At 38.5% G+C, this 20865-nt stretch overlaps 1 protein-coding gene across 2 annotated transcripts in view; it reads right to left on the bottom strand.

The window, feature by feature from the left end:
* Nucleotides 1-20139, bottom strand: part of LOC127626957 (zinc finger E-box-binding homeobox 1-like) — a 100456-nt gene extending 80317 nt beyond the window's left edge. The window contains exon 1 of one of the 2 annotated variants that reach the window (XM_052103119.1): nt 20081-20139. Coding sequence is in view for 1 of the 2 variants with exons in the window: in XM_052103118.1 (XP_051959078.1) it covers nt 19895-19952 (58 nt within the window). In the remaining variant the exon portion in view is untranslated. Of the gene's footprint in view, nt 1-19894; nt 19999-20080 lie in introns of those variants that run through there. The other variant, XM_052103118.1, reaches the window with a different exon arrangement.
* Nucleotides 20140-20865: the final 726 nt, after the last annotated feature.

Genomic DNA, 20865 nt, shown 5'->3' on the forward strand with positions numbered 1-20865 from the left:
GTTTAAAGGCAAAAATTTAAAGCATATCATTTATAAAAGCACTTGCTAAAACATGTTTATTATTTTAGCTGTTAAGTTGTTTAAATCATTGTTTTAAGGGTTGTTTTAGGATTTATGATGTTATGTTTTGTTGTGGCAATGAAGTTGTAAAATTGGCTATAACTTTACACAGAAAAGGTTAGTAAGCGATTATATCACACTAAGGGGGCTTTCACACTTGGTTCGATTGCCTGTTCCGAACCCGAGTTCGATTGCTCCCCCCTCCCCCCTGCCCCCGATGGACTGTGTTCACATATTTGTATCCGAACCGCGGTACGCTTGCGTCATCAAGCTGCAGCTGGTGCGTAATCGTGTTGCTTGATAACAGCGAAATGAAAAGGCGTCAAAATTCAATGAATAGACTTGCTCGGTTCACATTTGTTCTTCTTTTTTTAACCTTTGTTTTTGTTTTCAACATCAAGATACAGAAACACACTTGCGTCTGTCTGCCGCAAAAATACTGAAATCGTTCAAAAGACAGCGGGCTGTCCGCCGAAGACAATTTTTGCGAAGGCAAGCAGAAATCATCTCTCTGCTTGCAGTGCGTGTGCGTGTGCATCAATCCCGCTTTTCATCAAGGTAAGTGTATACACACACGCACGCACGCACGAAAGTAAACCCTTTCCGCTCATTTTGAAAGTGACGCGTGTGAGACTGACGACCACATTATACGTCATCAATAGCGGTTCACTTCCGCGGTTTGGTTCGATTGCGTTCATATCAGCAGCGAACCGTACTGGAGTTCACATGAACCGTACCCCAGACCACCTTTTTAAGCGGAGTACGGTTCGCGGGTGCGCACCCGAGTTGGGAAGACAGCGTTCACATCATCCAAACGAACCGAACTCTGACGTCATTCGAACCGGGGTGCGCACCAAAAGTGCTAGTGTGAAAGCCCCCTAAAATCATGTTAACACACATACTGTTTATGTCTTATAGCTATACTTTTGAAACAGTTAGTATTTGAATGTACAGATTGGCCCCATTCACTAACATTGTAAGTGCTTTCCTGGAACCCAGATTATTGCTTTTTCTTTTAAGAAAAGTAGGGACAAGTCAAAATGATTTTTGTGGTAATCAGTATTATGCCACAAATGCTGTTGATTGAGCTAAACTTGTATTGAACACGGACTATACCTTTAATATGTATTGGTTTTTTTTTGTGCATGAATAAAAATGATTAATTACAATTATTTTTTGTGTTAATTTTGTGGAAAAACGTGTCTTGATTGTTTTGTTGCTATTTTGCTTTATTTTTATTTCTTGCATTTATCAAAAATCCCCTGTTAAAGCCATTTCAGAGCAAATACATAAATATTTTAATATATAACGAACATTACCAAATGTGTGAACCATATTGAGATATTTTTTTTTTACTTATAACATCCAGCCCTATTGGGTCCCCCTATCTCCCCCCACAAATCTGCATGGGTGATTTCTTCTTTCTATGGTAAATACAATCACTATCACTAGCTTCATGTTCAAACAGAAAATTTTAATTCCCAGCAGTGTGCTATTCCAGCTGGTACCATTAGTGAAGGACAAGTTTACAGACAGATTGATTAAATGATTAATTTAGCTAAAAATATGCCACGTCCAAGCATCACTAACTTCAGCATTTTGTAAATAACCTCTGAGAAAAGCAAAACAGAGGTAAAGGAGCATGGTAATTAATCGATTCAATTAATCACTGTACACATGTCTATTCATGCTCAATCTAACCTGATTAATGTGCGCATCTTAATTATTATCCCACCACGTTTTGAAACACTCATTCAATGTCATTCCTGACGATGTTAGCAGCTTTTAACAGCATAATTAACACAGTCACCCAGTTTTCTTTTATGGCACTATGAACTCCTAAAGAACGGAATAATGCCCTCCCCCTTTTTGAATTCGAACAAGCACTCTTTTATCGTCATCATCCATTAACCAAACATATCCAATTGCCTTTTAAATAAAATAAAAAACCTTTTTTGTGACCTCCGTGCTTTCACATATTATGAAGCATAAAAGCTGGATTTAAGGGAGCGAGACAAATTATAAAATGAAAAATTGACAGATTATGAAAACAGTGTTTTTATCGCTGTATGCAGTTTGAAGGTTTGCCCATTTTTTCTTTCTGAGCTTTTCCAAATGACTGATATATTTAAACTCAGAATGGATATTTCATTCAAATATACAGTAGATGAGCTCTGACATTTCTGCATATGCTTAGAGCAGAATCATGTTAAACAACACACCCTGAAACAATACTGAGCCACGAGACCCACGGGAAATCTTCAATCTCTGCTCTCTCTTCTTGTCTGTTTTTCACTTTCTCACTCTATGACCTGTGTCTGAAACCTAAAAAAGACATCTTCAAAGGCAGTATATGGAAATAGGAAGACATAAAGGCATTTTCAAATGTAATGTTTGCACAATATCCTGTCTACTAAAATGCTTTCATTTGGTTGCTTTTAAGGGCAGCATATTTGTACACTTCACTGCATATGATATCTCACAATCCAGTGCGCGTGGTTAGTCAGTTAGTACAAAATATAAAAATTGCATCTGATGTGGTTGAAAGAAATGAATTCATTTATAAAGGCCCACATATACTTCCAGAGAAGTTCGTCTTTCTGGGGTAAAAAGAAATTGAAAAAAAAAAAAAAACAGCTGAGCAAAGGTATGCTATTTGGTGTCTTTAAGACCAAGCCTATACAATCTAAAGGGGGTCCAATGTAAATATTGAATTGCATAAGGTGCACCCTTGCATCTCTAGAAGCAGACTTCTATTCACTTTTTATTTTTATTCTACTTTTTTATTATTATCTACATCATGTCGTTTTATTGTTTGTGCACTGGAAGCTTCAGTCACCAAGACAAATTCCTTTGATGTGTAAGTATACTTGGCAAAAAAGCTAATTCTGGTTCTGATTCTTCTGAAAAAAACATAACTAATCTGACATTAAAAAGTGTTATCAATGATTTTATGCCTCAAGCTATGAGTAGAATTCACATGTAGTCAGAAAAAGAAGCTGTTTTAACCTCTCGATGATGACTTAAAGAAATATACTATATATTACATTTTTAACTTGTCTTGTTTACATTCCGAATTCATTTAGATATTAAGCTAACACGCAGCCATTATATGCGTCGATTCCACTCTGTTATTGCAATTTATGATGACACTGATACTAATGCAAAGATTGGTGTATAAAAGAGCGTTAATGGGATACAAACAAAAGAATGATGATAAGAGAGGCATATCTTACTTTGGGCAGATGTTTAAATGGCTTTTGCTGCAGATGGCACATGAGTGAATGGGCACTTGAGAGTATTTTTGATTTTAGTAGATTTGATTTTACATTTACATGACATGGTCTTGGAAAGTATGCAAACGATCGTACAGATGTTGGTGAATTTGCACCAGCTCGCTAATAAATGCATGCTAATGTGGTCATGTTGACTGATCTTGACTGACTGAACATTGTAAACAGAATAAGCTGTCTGCCTCAAAGTAGGTGGACCTCCAGGTCACACCTACTAATGATGTGGACCAAAGGCAGTAAGAAGATGTTTGGCAGCCGGTAAGACGTTTTCCTAAATGTTGGCCTTGGAGAATGTTGAAAAACACTGAAACAAATACAAAAACACCTTCTTTTTGCCCACATTTTGTTAGAAATAATGTCACACTTGATCGTTCTTCGATTTTGTAAGAAGTAAATCGGGGGCTTAAATATCTATATTTTTCTAACTTATTCCATTTCTACTTGGAAATAAGCATTGTAGTAATTCAATAATGCATGATTATCGCTAAAGCTCACTTGGATTTGTTCCAGATCATTAGATATGATGTTATGGAGTCTTGGAAGCTTGTCTGAAACCAGTTTCTTTAGAGAGGTTCCTTCATACAAAAATGCTGTCTGTTAAGTCATTGACTGACTGGCCATTGAGGTGGCAAAGCAGCAGCTCATAGTTTTGGACACAGTCCTGCATTGGCTTTTTTCCCTCTCTATACTGACACACCTTCTGTGGCTCTGTCCATTTGGAGCCATTTAACAGTCTCTTTACCTTCTTCCTGCCGCTCTCACCTGTTTTTCCCCCCTGTATTTTAAAAGCGAAGTAATTCAAAAGCCATGTCTGGTGAAGTCTTTTGCTGTAAGTCATCAAAGGTACCATTTCATCTGTCTCTCTTCGTCTCTCTCTTTCTCTCTCTCTTTTGTTAGGTGTTATTTATGAGATGTGTAGCAGAATTCCTGTGAGCCTGCAGCACCTGCTTGTGTTGGACGGGGAGCCGAGAGGCAGCTGCTGTACTCTGTAAGAGCAGTGAAAATGTTGTGAAAGCACTGTGATTATGTTATTTAAGTGTTAAGGGAGGCCAGGAACATTAAAGGACATTAAAAAAAGTGTAGTAGATTTGTTCAGAGAAGCTGGGAGCAGCAGAAGAACACCATAAAAACATTGTATGAACAAAAAGTACAAAAACGCTTTAAAAATGTAGGAAGCTCAATCGACAATATTTGTTCCATAATGTTGATAGCTGCAGAATGTTTTTTACGTGTCCCTTGTTTTTATAAAAAATATTGAAAGTGAATGGAGCCAGTCCATAAACGTTAAACGTACACACTGTTTCAATAGTAGGCTATAGATATAATACATAAATATTATACATGTTAACAAGTTTTTAGTGTGATAACAAAGCAGTAATATTAGATATAACTTTACACAGATAAGGTTAGTAAGCAGTTTTATCACACTAAAATAATGTCAATACCTAATGTTTATGAATTGTGGCTATATTTTTAAAAAAGGATATATTTTAAAATTGATGGACTGGCCTCATTCACTTTAATTTTAACATTATGCCATACTGTCAATTGAGCTTAACTTGTACTGAACCCAAAACATTCCTTCAAATGGACCCTGAGTGTTTAATATATAAACATGCAGCTAAGCTGAAGATACACTATGAAATGAATTAGTTATGAACATTCATTTTGGAGCGAAGTGTTTTTAAAGAGTTATTCGAGCATAACAGAAGACAGTCAAGCCAAATGCAGAAACATATTGCTATGTAATTTGTCCAGATAGGAATAAATTAGGGCTGGGATATATAATGTGTTAATTTCTGCGATTAAGCATTTTTGTTTAACACGTTCATTCCCCACGACCTATGTGGCTATAATTGGCATATATTAAATTCCAGAAGGTACATGCTTGACTCGATTGCACATACTAGCAAAGAAACTGATTGTGTGGAGCAGTCCACACTTATTCATTAAGCACGACACATGTATGGGCATAATAAACACAGGAGCAGATTTACTGTATGGAGAATGGAGACTTCCCCAGCAAGCGGTGAGCCAGGTGTGGGAGAGATATGGGCAAGCTGCCTTATCTCTTCGCATCGCCTGAAAACGCTCACTCACTGTCATCTGAACCAGCATCAAAAGCGAAACCACTCAAATAAGACCAAGAGTGTGCAACAGAAGTTAAACACCAGCCAGAGAAAATAATAGTTTTGAGATTTTAAGCTTCAGCAAATTAAACACAAAATCATTTAATATGTTTTTTATCTGTATGTACAGTGTCTTATAAGAAAATCTACACTTTAGATTCTCTTGCGAATAAAGTTTGATATGAATTGAATGTGCCCATTTAATCCTATTATTAAAAAAAGTCCACAGAAAAATTCCAGAAGATTTTGCCCAACTTTTATTTACAGCATGTCCACTGATTTTATGGCATGTATACACATATTTGTATCGATAATTTATACCTGTGAAAATTCTAATGTGTCTAATTAACCCTATCCACAAAAAAAATAAAATGTTTACATGTACATATTTAAATAATTAAAATAAATTATGACTAACCATTTTTTTATAATTGTTATAATGTATCATGTACCATGATTAATCCCGATTAAGCGCAATTAATCACAGAAAACTGTGTGATTAATTAGTAAAAAAAAAAAATATTGATTCACAGCCCTAGAATGAACATCCCAGCTCACCTATGTGGTTGTGGCAGGTGATTTAGGAACAAATTGTTAAAGCAATCTAAATTAAATAAAGTTTTGACCATAATAATTTAAAACAGATTTACAAGCTACAACAGTGTATAGGACATTTAATTTTTTTTTCCAGAAATAAGAATGAAATGCTTGATTTCAAAATGCAGGTAAACGTTCACCTCATGTGAAGTGCAAACATTAATAGGATAAACTTTCATATTTGTATCCAATGTTTTGTAACCAGGTAAACACGGTGCACAGGTGAACATGACAAGGCCAGCATTTGTTTTGATTGCAAACACCTGAATCAGGACAGGTGGACTTTAGTCTGGCAGTCTGGACAGAGAGCATCATCGCCAGTCACAGTTAACACACAATGGACAAAAAAGCCCATTAGCACCAGAGAATTTAGAATTACTGGATTGCTCAATTTCATGCAAGGTGACCAAAGAAACATGAACAGATCTCAGATCCAAATGTAGAATCCTAAGAATAAGGCTAACCATTTTTTTTATACAAGCCACGAATCATAACAAGGCATATTACACAAGACATTTATTTGCTCTTGATGTCTATCCCCAGTTCAGTATCAGGTAACTATCAGGTAAACTTGGCAAGGCCAAATTCTATGTACTGCAAACACAGGAGGGATCCCACTCCTTGTGCTGTGATTGGCTGAAATATGGTATGGGAGGCTCTGATACCATCAGGTGCCAGGTACATGCAGACAGAAAGCTTCCAAGATGTCGAGATCACATACAGAGAGCTTGGACCCAAAATCTGGTTCATATTAGGGGGCTTTTAAAAGGAAATGTTGCAATGACATCCATGAAACCCTTTTTTTCTCTCCTCAAACTCACATGGGACCCCAGCATAATTATTACTGGCAGAGGTGAGAAATTCCTGGGATGCCATTTAGCACATGGACAGATGACATCAGAGGAAACCTGTGGGGACCGGAGGAAACATATGGAGCTGGATGGCAGAAACGAACAGTTTACTAAACACTGCCTAAACATATTCATCATCACATGACAAACACGTGTTTAATGCCCGCTAACAGACCAGAGGATGAACTCATTATAATGAAACATTAAAATGAGAGTAACAGCATCTCTTATAATTACACTGTATTTAGTGAATACGAGCTTGTTCAGTACATTGCAAAGTGATATATTTCTTTCTCTGTATGGAAAATTCAGCATTTTTATCTTTTTCACAAAGGCTAGACTTTTAGCCCCTTGCATCTTTCTAGTTGTTTACTAGTGTTGACACTTGGTACAGTAGAAAGCCTCTCACAATGTGACTAATACATACACTTGCACAGGTTGACTAAGTGAAGACCGCATCATAGTATGACCTAACATTCTACTTATACAATTTCTTCTCCAGGGAGTTCAGATGGAAAAGGACACACACACACACACACACACACATCTCCAGGGGGCCACAGATAGAGACGCATTACGACTACCGCCTTGAATCATAACGCGCAGCACACCCAGGAGAGCTCCTCAGAACCACAGAGAACAAGAGATCTCACGCTGCCTTCCAGCATCCCTGACATTTCATACATCACTTTGATAGATCACCTTATCATCATAGCCGTTCGCCAGCATAAGAGCTGTATTCATAAGGCCGCAAGAGCCTACGAGCTGATAAAAGTATATAAGCCATATTCATCATTATCTTCTTAGCATTGTTTTGATGATAAGGCCTGAAAGCTTCAAAAGAGGATGCACTATTTCTAGCTGTAATTCCACTTTCTGATGCAACAGGGCTGTAAAAGTCGAAAAAGTAACGGTGATGGCTGTAGGTGTGTTTATGCTTTTTGAGCCATTAGGAGCTGTTCCTGAGAGTGAAGCAATTGCTATCCCTCATGGATCAATTTAGGAGATATTGCAGGTTTTGCCTATTATGAATGCAATATGGGGATGATGGGATTGGGAGTATTTGTGAAGCTGAAAAGATCAAAGAAATTAGAGATATTCTACCACACCTGGAGTCACGAGTTTGAATCCAGGGCATGCTGAGTGACTCCAGCCAGGTCTCCTAAGCAACCAAATTGGCCTGGTTGCTAGGGAGGGTAGAGTCACATGGGGTAACCTCCTCATGGTCGCTATAATGTGGTTCTCGCTCTCTGTGGGGTGCGTGGTGAGTTGTGCGTGGATGCCGCAGAGAATAGCGTGATGCCTCCACACTTGGTATAACGTGCTCAACAAGCCATGTGATGAGATGTATGGATTGAAGGAGATTCTTCCTCCGCTGCCCAGATTGAGTCACTATGCCACCACGAGGACTTAGAGCACATTGGGAATTGGGCATTCCAAATTTGGGAGAAACAATTAAAAAAAAAATAATAATAATAAATATATATATGAGAGAGAGAGAGAGAGAGAGAGAGAGAGAGAGAGAGAGATTTGCCTATATACTTTTTCAAGTTCTTTATACACACAGGGTTAAAGATAAGGAAAACACTCGGGGTGGTTATAAAGTAGGTTTCATTGCTCAGGCTTTGCTGTGTCTATACTATGCCCAGAATAGACAAGACAAGACAGGACAAGACTAGACTAGACTAGAATAGAATAGTCTGAAATAAATCTTTTCATCATTTTGTTATTACATAATGTTTTTCCATCCATTTAATTTGTCACAATAATTTCTACTCTATTTTATATATTTTCAGAGTTTCAAATAAACTGTCTTCATCAGTATTTGAATTTAAAGTGGTTGAAAAAGAGCAATTAACATAACTACACCACTGGTTGTAATTTTGGCACCACTTTGATTTTACTTTGATTTTTAGGCAGCAATTAAACTAACATAAATTTGAATGTGTTCATTTTTCAAATATTTTACAGTATAAAATAGAATAGAATAAAATCAAATCAAATCTTTATATATATAATGCTTTCATGTTTTAATAAATGAAAATAACTTTTTTAAATACAAATCTGTCTTTGTTTTTATTGCTGATGCTTGACAGGGAATGGACTATATAATAGTACACAGATGGTGCTGGAGAATAACCTCCAAATTGCAACTGACCCAGCCCATTAGCACCTTTGTGCGCACAATAAAAAAAAATATTTACTGTGTGGAATAGTATAAAATAGAGCAGAATAAAATAGAATAGAATCTTTGTATATATCATCAAATGACCAGAGAATTTGTGTGTGTCTTTCATGTGATGTCGCCATAGAATGGCGCCATGTTAAGCTACAGGGACAATCCCCTTGGAGCAACCTAAAGTTAAGTGACTCATTCTAGGACACAATGGTGTTAGTTCATGGATCTCCCCTTGAGGGATCTGAACCGGCAACCTTTTGGATTCCAGCCCAGCTCTTTAACCACTAGATTACACCACAATCCAGTGAAAACAGGGTTATGGACAATGAAATGTCCAGTATATTGTAGACATAATTCCTTTTGTAAGAGCATAAAATAGAGAGAGAAAAATAGCAAGAGGGAACTCCCTAGGCCCTTAAAGAAACATTCTGGGTTCATTACAAGTTTAGCTCAATCAACAGCATTTGTGGCATAATATTGATTACCACAAAAAATAATTTTTAAAAAAAGCAAAAAACTGGGTTCCAGTGTGGCACTCACTCAACGTTTATAAGGCCAATCCGTAAATGTTAAAATTCTCACTGTTTCAAAATTATAGCTACAAGACATAAACAATATGCATGTTAACATGATTTTAGTGTGATAACATCACTTACAAACCTTTTCTGTGTAAAGTTATAATAAATTTTACAACTTTGTTGCCATGACGATGTAATGTCAACAAACACTAAAAGCCTTTAATAACAATATAATTAGGATTGAAACTTTACAGTTCAAATAATAAATGAGTTTTAACAGAAGAATTAAAGTAAACTAAGTGCTTTATAAATGTATAAGCTTCACATTTCTGCCTTTTTTCAAGAACAGGAGGGACAAGTCGAAATAATTATTTGTGTGGTAATCAACATTTTGCCACAAATGCTGTTGCTGATTTTATCTCATATTGAACCTGGAATATTCCTTGTAGTCCCAAGTTGTATTATTAAAATCAATGAATGAAACAGCAAAGCAGATGCACAAAATTACCGCCCACACAGGGCAATTATGAGCACTCATATTCACCTGTGTTCATCAGGTGAACACATTCACACACACACATACTCACGTGGTTTTATCCCTGAAGAACACACTACTTAAGTTGTCAGAATCAGAATGGAGTCTTTTGGACAGGTGTACACACAAACATAATATCCCCAAAGAGCAAGGAGTAAGGGGAGGGGCTCTTAATTTTCTGTGTGATGTAGCAGCGACCTTTCCACCATGCTTGCACACAATCTTTGGGATAGATGATTGTATTAGATGAGGTCATACACCTCACACACCTGTTCATATGTGTCACACTGACAAGAGAGCTGAGGAGGAGTGTTTATCTCCAGAGAATCTATTTCATACGCACACTATTAGATGAGATCAACAAAGTGCAATAATAATCACCACACACCCACCAGGAGAAATAAGAGTGATACTGTTTCAAAAATGGACACACCCATAAACACACACACAAACACACATACACATGAGAGAGATTGTGGAATGTGTCCTGATGATGGGTCCAGACAGCACAATACTTGTGAATTATCCTAACTGGCTGCTGCTATTCTAGGGAGGCGTCACACATCACTCAATCTTCACGTGTCACTGAGTTGTGTGTGTGCAGTTCCAAAACCATATGACTTTATCTCTTCAGTGCAACACAAAAGGAGACGTCAATGGTGTGTCCTAATTTAGATATGTATATGTAAGTGTGTGCGTATCTGGGTATCAAAGCGGCAAACATCACTCAGTCTTTAAGTGTTCCTGAGTGTGTTTGTTCGTGTCTCTCCCCCACATCTAGACACCTTTAGGATATTTCTGTCCTTGGTCCAAAACTGTTGACACCCTTTTTACTCGCTCGAACACTTGTTCCTCAATCTCACCTCTGCATGACAGGCAGACAAATGCTCCACCTACACACTCACACACTCACGCACGCACAAAGTGACAAGGATTCCTCCACATCTCGGTCTTCCTATCAGATGAGAATGGGTCATATGCAAATGTGTGTCTCCACATGGGCAGTAGTTTCCCACAGGCAGCGGGAGAAAGAGTGTTCCCTCCCTCTCCGCACTCTTTCAATGGTCCTTTTCTTCTGCCGCTAAGCCCTTCTATGGCCGATAGTGGCCTGCTGCATAGGTAGCAAAACCCCTTTCCTCCCCCTTGCTGAAGCTTTAAAACACAATAGCTCACTTAAGCATGCACGCACACACACAAATACACACACACAAACTAGCCAATAAGTACAACCATGCACGGCATAAAAGGAGGTTTGTTAAACCTGGGCTCTTCTGAGGAGAATAAAAAGAAGGAGAGATGAAGGAAGGAGAAATAAAGAGCAGTTTTTTCTTTAGCTGTAATGCTTCCTCTCCTTCCGTGGGACCAGTGGCCAGGCAAATCATTAATCCCCATTTGCTAAAGAACAGAGATGTTTGAAGCACTATTTGCTGAGAGCCAAATTTGGACAGGGCTGCAGGAACTAAGCCGCAACTTAAATTAAAGCTTCCGTGCACAGATATTGGTTCTTCATGACAAGAGACAACATGAAGTCAAAATTGATCCTGTTTCCTTTCTTAATAAATGTGCCTGGTCTTTTTGTGCATGATTAGTCTGTTCACGTTATTCTAAGGTACAATAGATTTCTTAATCTCTCATTAAAATACAATAAAAAAAAAAATTCTGCTGACATCACCAAGCCAACTTAGGCAGAAAACAGTTATATAAACCCTAAAACGCATGTGGGTCACTTTTTAACAACACTTTTTACATGAAGTGGTTTTTTAACACTCCAGGAATGCTTCAACTAAGTTGTCTTTGACCATGTGAACTGACTATTTTATCATTTAGTTGCATATTTTTTAGATTATAAAGGTAACCCGTGATTTTTTAAACGGTATTTAATACAATCAAACTGGTATCACACTGTTAATACATTAATAGTTTTCATTTTCCATTATGAAATCAAATATATGTTAAATACCATGTTCAAGGAATGTAGTATCTAATAGGGCTGGGCGAAATAACGATAAATATCATGATGACGATATAAAGTGTCAATCGATAGAGATTTTGCTATATTGTGTATATTGCGATATATTAATGTGCGTGGCATGGGCGTATCTATCAGTGGGCTGGGCTTCAAGTGAGAAACATAATTTTTTCCAGCATTTAATTTTTTTTGTGGCCGCCTAAGCAAATTCAATGACATGTATTCAATGACTGGAGTTTCAAAATAAAGGCATTACAATTTGGTTATTTAATATATAAATAAATACATTTTATTGATTTTCCAGAAAACTTTTACTGTATATATCGTTATTGTGGTATAAAATTACTCATATTGTGAATTTTGGTCATATCGCCCACAGTATGTAAATATGTCTACAAGTTGTCATTCAGTCTATGCTTTTATCCAAAGTGCATGACATTATAACTATTACAGGGACAGTCCCCGTGAAGCAACCTGAGTTTAGATGCCTAGTTTACTGCAAGGGCAGAATGGTAACAGCTCCTGGACTACTACTTAGTGTGTCTGATCCTGCAACTTTTTTTTTTTTAATTAAGCCTCACCATTCTGAACAACAAATATAGCTATTTTCTGTTCCACATTTGAGTACAGTAGGCTGTTATTTTATTAGTTTATATCTTAAGTATTAGTAAGAAACATTTTAACCTAATCCTACTCCTAGTATCATTCAAAACTTCTACTCCATTTTGAATGTGTGAAATTCCACATAATTAAATAAAAGATATTCACATTAGTCACATTACAGAAGTTTGTTGGCTGCAGTGTTTATTGTAATGTTGTGTGTAGTAGGGCAAAGTGTGGAGTCCCATTAACCTTTCTTTCCTTTTCATTCACCTAATCAACAAAACAAAAGAACCAATTTCCTTCTCTGATCTTTTTAGAAAAGAGAACTAATGTGTACAATGCAAAAAAAAAACACAAACTAGACCTCAATCAAACAGATATTCACCACTATACTCTGACTAAAAAGTGTTTTTACACACTCAAAACACACATTCACACACCGTTCCTTGATGAGAAGGAAGCCATGTTTGTTATGCAAAGCACAGGAAGGGAGGGAAGAGGAGCTATTCTGCCAGTTTACAACAGTCCTTCACTGTCACCTCAGCAGGCCTCCAAAATACTGACCCCCATCTTCAACTAATCCCTCCCCCATCTGACCTCCACACAGGGGGCAAACGAAAAGGGAATGGGGAAGAGAAATACAGGGGCTGCTTCTGAGCTTTGTTACCTAAAAATCCATTCACAGTGTGTGTATGTGTGTGTGTGTGTTGGGGGCTTTAACACACAGCCAATTTGTTACGCTGGACGCCTCACAATGGCACAGGGGGGGAAAGTGAAGTCATACTTGAGGCAATGCATGGGCGCCCATAGCAGAGGTCACTAAACATCACCCTGCTACTGTGTCTTACAGAAAGGGTCATAGGAGGAGCGGAGAGGAAAAGAGCGGAGAGGTGTGACTTGACTCTTTCAGATAGACTTTTGGAGGAAGTCACTAAAAGGATGATGAATAAATGAAAGTATCTTCCTCGGCTAAACCCCACAAGCCAGGGAGAGACCCTAAATATTAGCAGATGGCTTTTAAAATGTCCTAGCAGCATGTTATCTTGCAGCAAAGTGCTCAACCACAAAAACTAATTCCACTTAAATACACATACACTTGGCCTACAGAAAAACAAATGCACGCATCTAATACTACACAATTTCCTAATCTACAAAGTTTCGACTTATTGTGCATGAGTAACACTTTTGCAAAAAAATAAGCATCTATGTTTATTGGTTAAACCCTAGAAAGTTCTGTGCAGGGTGTGGAAATAGCCCAGTGCAGTATTTAAAGTTTTATCAGCCAAATAAATTCCAATACACCCATTTTTATCACAGAGCTGGCAGTACCCTGACGTTCGCCCACAGCTCTCCAACGGTAATGACAGTTACTAAATATTTCTCATATTTCATTAGTGAGAAATGTCTGTGAATGTTTGTGAACGTTTGCAAGTTTTCCTTAATTCATAGGTGTAAATCCTTCACCTTAAAGTGTCGGTATAAAAATAAAGCCTTGCTAAAGTTCATATGAAACATAACCTCCATTTTGGAAAGCCACTACAAACCATGTTTATTTTCTTAGCCATGCCAATACCGGTCTGCCACATTCCTCTATTCCCAAACTGGGAGGTTTCAAATTGCCCAAGAGGGCGGCAAAGGAGGAAGGGACAGAGAAAGAGGGGCCCTGTGAAGAACACCTGTCGTCTGACTATTGACTATTAGCACCTTCACGTTTACAACTCAGGCTCGTGATCACCTTTATGTTCCACACCGTGAGAACAGTAAGTGGCCGGGAACGTCATTACAAGGAGTTCCACATGAAAAGGTGAAAAAAGCCACACTGGCATACCACTGCAGTCAAGCGCACTTAGCGTTCCAAGTGTTTCGGAAAAATGTATGCTGAGACAGTCTCAGTGTCATATTTTGAATACTCTGTGTCAGCTATTGGAGTGGTTGATGATATAAACTAGGTGTGCTTTTAAATAAGATTTATTCAGGCTGTACTGCACAGCCATACGGGTTTCAAGAATATGTTTACACACAGCCCAACACCGTCCTTGAATTCTACAGATATCTTCATCTGAGACAGATTAAAACAATCTGAAAAAGTGTTGGCTATTTAGCATTCCACTCTGAGACGTAGAGTCCAAATCTGTGGGCTGTTCCCTGGGCCTCAAGTAAAGCTCATAAATGCAGGCCTTGCGGTTTCTGAGTTAACTATAGACTAAACCAATACATTAAGCTATCTGATGAGAGAAATATATTTTGTTTAAGTGTAACATCTGATGTAGTTCATAAATGGTCTATTCTAGGCCTAGTTATACATTTAACGGCATACAATATGCGCTGATGTTGATAAAATTTTATGAAAATATTCTCAATCTCATTAATCAGATGGAGAACTAGGTTAATGCATATACTAATTTGAAGAATCTGAAATGAAAGGATAACACGCTGAATTTTTATGTGTGTTTAGAATAGAGCTGTCAAAATTAAAGCATTAATGCATGCAATTAATTTTTTTTGTGATTGTGATTAACACATTTACTGTTAATACAGCATAAACACTGGTTGGAAGTGAGGTACCTTTGCGATGTGTTCGCCTGGAGTAATTACACTGACACACATCTCAAACACACACAAAAGCCATGCCAGTGATAAAATGATCTGGAAAGGAGCTCTTAACACATTTTTTTGTACAAAAAAACCTAGATGGAACTTGTGAAAGAAATTAAGTATTTTTCAGCCTAACTAAGGGGCATTTTAAAGAAGCACGTCAAAGTCTTATCTATCACCAAAATGCAGAATTCTATGTTTTTGCCTGCAAGCACTTTTCATGTGGAGTTCAGAGCGGCGTTTGACGCTAAGCTGACGCCCTGACGCGAATCATGAAAGCGGCTTCATGATTGTTGTACGAAAGCAGATAGCCACAGTCTGCCGGCTGATTAATATTGTGGAGGATGAGAGTTTAACGGCCATTGCTATAAATATGCAACCTTTGGGGAGACTAGTTCTTTCAATTAGTCAAAACTTCCACTTAGACTTAGGGAAACATTTAATGTAACTTGAATTGGTGCTATTTTAGTGCATTATAAATCTTTATACTGTGGAAGGATTTGTTCAGAAAATGATCATAATGCATTGTATTGTTTCATATTTTGTTTTCTTCACTTAGAAGGACAAGCCATGTAAGCGCAGCTTAGTTCTAGCGGGAAGACTAGCAGCTGTACATCATCGCACCATTAGCTGGGTAATTCCCAGCCAATCACATGTCAGCCATTGCTTTATAAGTCTGCACACAATCTATCACATTGCTGTTTCAGTGTGCTAACATGGCATCCTCCACCACCCCACCACTACCAGTTGAGTCCCGTCATGCACAGGGGTAGGCTCCTCACCCCTGCCTCCTATCTACGGCAGGATATGGTGGTTCAGAGTACAACTTCTTCGGACCGCCAGATGGGGCCAATACAAAGAGAGACATTACTTTTCTGTTTTATATTCATCAAATAAATGTCATCTTAAATTTCACTCAAGTCTGCGAGTCTTCTTGATAGAAATACATTTAGTGTCAAATTCCAGCACTTTTAAAATCTGTTATAAATCGTGATAAACAATGGGAAAAAGTATGTGATTAATCACAATTAAACATTTTAATCGACAAACAGCACTAATTAAGAACAAAATATGCCCTCATAAATGTACTAAATTAATATCAAATCCAGGGGGCAATTACTGACCCTTGATGGAAAAGTTCATTTCTGACCTTAAAGGCATTCTCTAATGAATTCTCTAGCTTGGGGTTAACACCCTGCATTTAGCCAAAGCAACAGGCATGTCACAGATTTTTCACCTGACGGTGAAGTGCTGCTGTCACATGCTCACCCTGTCAAGCAAAACATTCAGCACCAGGGAACTAAAACCCACCTCCCCCCTAACCTTTACATCTACTCCAAATGGAGGTATATTGTAGCCTTGTAAGAGCAGAGAAGGCTTTCATGATGGCCAAAGAAAAGATACAGGCACATGTAAGTCACAAGTAAGCTGTTTTAAATATTGCAGTCTAATAACGTCTATAATTAATTGAACCTTGTGACTGTATCAGTTGAGAATATTCAGTAAATAGAAGTCATATGTAAATTGAGAACACCATAAAAAAAAATCATTACAGTTCTCCAACAATTAAGTCTAACTGCCGCAACAGAACAGAACAGCAATGCTCCCAACAACTAGGCCTTCTGGATCTGAGCCACAATCAAGTGGATTTCATAGAAGATCTAAGGGACACCTTATGATTATGTTGCATTGTGAAGTTGGTGAATGATGTCTGAATTATAATTGCTTATAAAGATGCCACCATGAGCCAAATCAAAAATCAGAATGTATTTTCTACAGTGTTCTACGCAAGCCTTCTTTGGCAGATTTATTTATTTTTCTTTCTAAAGTTAGTTAGTTAAAATAAAAACATTTCATTAATCTTGAATATGCTAATTAAAGTAAAGGTAAGTCTGGTAAACAGAAGGTGAATCCTACTACAAGAAGATACCTCAAGTGAACAATACTGTTGGCCTTTACACCAAACGTTGAACCACTCAGGCGGTCAAATACCAATTATACACGGTCTGTTCAACACTCCTCACGGCGGCGCGGGGGTATGTTAATGACGCAGGGACGCGCACAGTCAGGGAGCGTTCATCACGCACCGGGAGCGCTGATACTCCGCGGGTGCGCTCCTTGGTCACAATTAACCCGTGATTTTAAATAATTAATGGTCAGGGTAATGGTAAGCGCATCCGTACTTTTATATACTTAATTTAGTTTAACTGTAAACGGAAACTGTTTTGTAGGATTGGGGTCAAAATGGTAAAAACAGCTTTATTTAATCACAGAACCAAGGTCTAAATTGAAAACATAACGACATAACTTGTACTAGAAAGCCTACATTTCAAGCTGTCATATTATAAAATAAGTACAAGAAGGTGTTGTTGCGTGGCTCAGGTGCGTCTCTCTGTTAGCAATACCTGCAGTGCGGAGAACAGTGCCAAACGCCCCATGACAAAGCACTAATATTAGGCTACCACCGCTGAAAAATCATTCCACCTTTCGAAACAATTTCAAAGCACGCCTTTGCTTTTTTCCTACCGCATGTAAAAAATATAATGAGCGATGTTCCAGCACCTTCAAGGATGCTCTCTGCACTGTTGCGATGCATTACAAAATCTATTAAGAGTAAGCTCTATAGAAAGCTGTATAACAGACACCCCTCCTTTCGCCAGTAAAAACAAATGACAGACGCTGAGAGGGCATGCCAGATACACTGCACATACATCTTGTTTATACCTGCACAAGTTGACATTTGCTGCAACGCACGAGAAACGCCTTCCGTCTGCTTTCAAAATGAGACAATGTACCTCAAAAAGAGAGAAAAAGAGATTCCTTCTTGGTCAGCGAGAAAAATCAATAGCTAAATGTTGTCAAATCGCATTGTCTCCCCTCCGTTCAGGTAGGCACATATTTACAGGTCGTATTCACGCGCGTGCAATGAGGACCGCTATATGGCGCGCGCATGGCGTCTGCCAGAGGAAAAGTGTCTTTCTTCACCCGTCTCTCAACAAAACAATCAATTATCACTAAAGACAAGCCGTTGAAATGACGAACGATATCGTTTTAATTTAAAACGAGTGATATTGCACGAAACGTGTCATGACGAACGATCAAAAGAATATTTGAAATAAGTCTAAAAGTGTTTTGAACTGCCTGAGTAGTAAAGCACGACTCACATTTCTCCTCGTCGGCTTCCTTATCGCTTGTACGAAACATATTTCGGCTGCCAGATAAATCGTTATAATTCAGGAGAGCAAATCGCAACTGTCCAAGCACGATGGTAAGTTATCTACCCTTATGCGCGTGCATTAAAAGCAAGACGCATAAAGTTCTCAAAACAAATGATACTGTCAGTGCAATAAGTCCAGCAGCTGCAGTATCCGAGCGCGATTTAGCAGGATTCTCTGCGCTGCTCGGGATGTATATGCATTCCTTATATAGGCTGCAGCAGTTGTTCTAGCAGCAGACAGCCCTTCATAATCCTTTTCTCTTCAGCGTTACCACCCAACTAGAAATTAGGCAGACTGGCTCCACAAACAGGTTGCTTTAACTGGCATCGTGCTTCAGACCTCTCTGTGCCCCAATCCCACAGGGGCGCTTAAGACTGGCAGAACTGCTACATAGACACACTCGTCTTTTTTGCTTTGTAAAATTCAGTAGGAGTTCAAGAATAAACTTTCCAGTCAAACATCACTGTAAACAGCACACTTAATTGCCCCTTTTTCCCAATGCAGTAGCAACACAGAGAGAGAGCAACGTGCTGCTGTTATCGGGCAGTTTCTTATGAGCTATAGAGCACGGGACATGTAGATGTATCATGGAAAGTAAAACAAGCCAAACCGTAGGCGATTTAAAAGCATTTATTTATAAACATTCCACAGCAGAAAATGTTAAAACACACATATTGTTTTTAATGTAAAGAGGTTATTATTAGGATTCTGCTAGCTCGCTAGCTACCTGCTACCACGCAGACAGCGGAACAGCCCACTGCAGACATATCAAAGTTTGCTGTTAACGCAAATAAAGCAAAATCCGGCCAAACAACCAGTCGGTTCACGCACAGACATATTTATGAAAACATTTTCACCACTTCAGTCACTCAAAGTGACTCACGTGAAACCATTTCACCCGCATCGGACCAAACAGGTACATTTTGATCGAGAAAATAAGTTTCTATTTGAGCGAATCGATAGAGGAAATACAAACAGATTAGACTCGAAAAAGTTATATACACATATATATAACCTATATATATATTCTAAAGGTTAGTGAAAGAAAGGCGAAGAGAAATATAAGGGGAAACAAAAGCGCGAGTCAGTTATATGGGACTGAGTGCGTATAACGGTCCACGCTCGTGCACCGCTAGGCGGAGGGAGAGTCGCGAGCGCGGCAGGTATAACGGTACACCACATAGGGGCTATAAAACAGCGGAGCGCTACTTTTCCAGCACTTTGACTGACTGTAAATTGGGGTGTTCGAGAAGTTCTGCCAACGGTCCAGAGTCCAGTGTTGAATGAAATCAGCCGTCGCCCAACAAAGTGAACGGCCACCGGTAGGAGCGAAGGGTTTTTACTCACCGTTTGTCCTCCTCGGGTTCGCCTGCTTTCTGCGCTTACACCTGGGGCCATCCGCCATGATCCTTTCGCTGTGTCTAAATGCTGCTGAAGAGTCACCTCCTCTCGCCCCCACACCTCCCCTCCCTCCCTTCCACTCCACCTCCCCTCCCTGCACCTGGTTTACGACACTCAGCTTTACGACATTACCTTCTGGCTCCTACACCTCTCTCTCGCGCGCGCAGACCCCCGTCTCTGCCCCTCACACCACGCGCTGCTACTGCTGCATCATGTGAAGTTACCACACCCCTGTCAGAAACGGCCACTCAAGAACCTTTGCATTGGCACTGAGAGAACTTAAAATATGTTTTGATTGACAGTAAAAATGGAGGATGATTGGCTGGCATAAACAAACATGGCCAAAATAGTTATTACGGAAAAGCCCAAAGGTAAACAATTTACGTTAATCATGCGTCATAATGTAATTTTATTTTTTCTCTCTACGGGTGGGGGCGGGGAAAGTTTGACGCGTGCACCTGTTTGCGCGCGCGGCACACGCACACACACACACACACACATAGCCTACACAATCACGTCTTTCCTGCAAATTTTTCATGGTGAGGAAGAAAAAGTTGCAGCAAGAATTAGAAGGAAATAGGTTTTTGTATATTTTTATATGTTTAGATTTATAATTTTTATACCTGTCCAAATTTTAGACACACATACATTTCACATTTTAGGATGACAGGAAAGTTATCAAAATGAAGAAATACCACACTTGGAAGTGTAGGGAATAGATAGGATAGCACTTTATTAATCCCCGGAGAGAAACTGAAGTGTTACAGAAAGAAACATAAATACAGGATAGGAAATAAAAAATACAGGAATATAAGAGAATAATAAGATAAATAATAAATACAAATAAAATCGGCTATATTGTATAGATAAATGATTATTTTAAAATAATATATTTTTAACATATTATAAATAACATG

The sequence above is a fragment of the Xyrauchen texanus genome, chromosome 33 (assembly GCF_025860055.1).
Source record: "Xyrauchen texanus isolate HMW12.3.18 chromosome 33, RBS_HiC_50CHRs, whole genome shotgun sequence".
In the NCBI taxonomy this organism is placed as follows: domain Eukaryota; kingdom Metazoa; phylum Chordata; class Actinopteri; order Cypriniformes; family Catostomidae; genus Xyrauchen; species Xyrauchen texanus.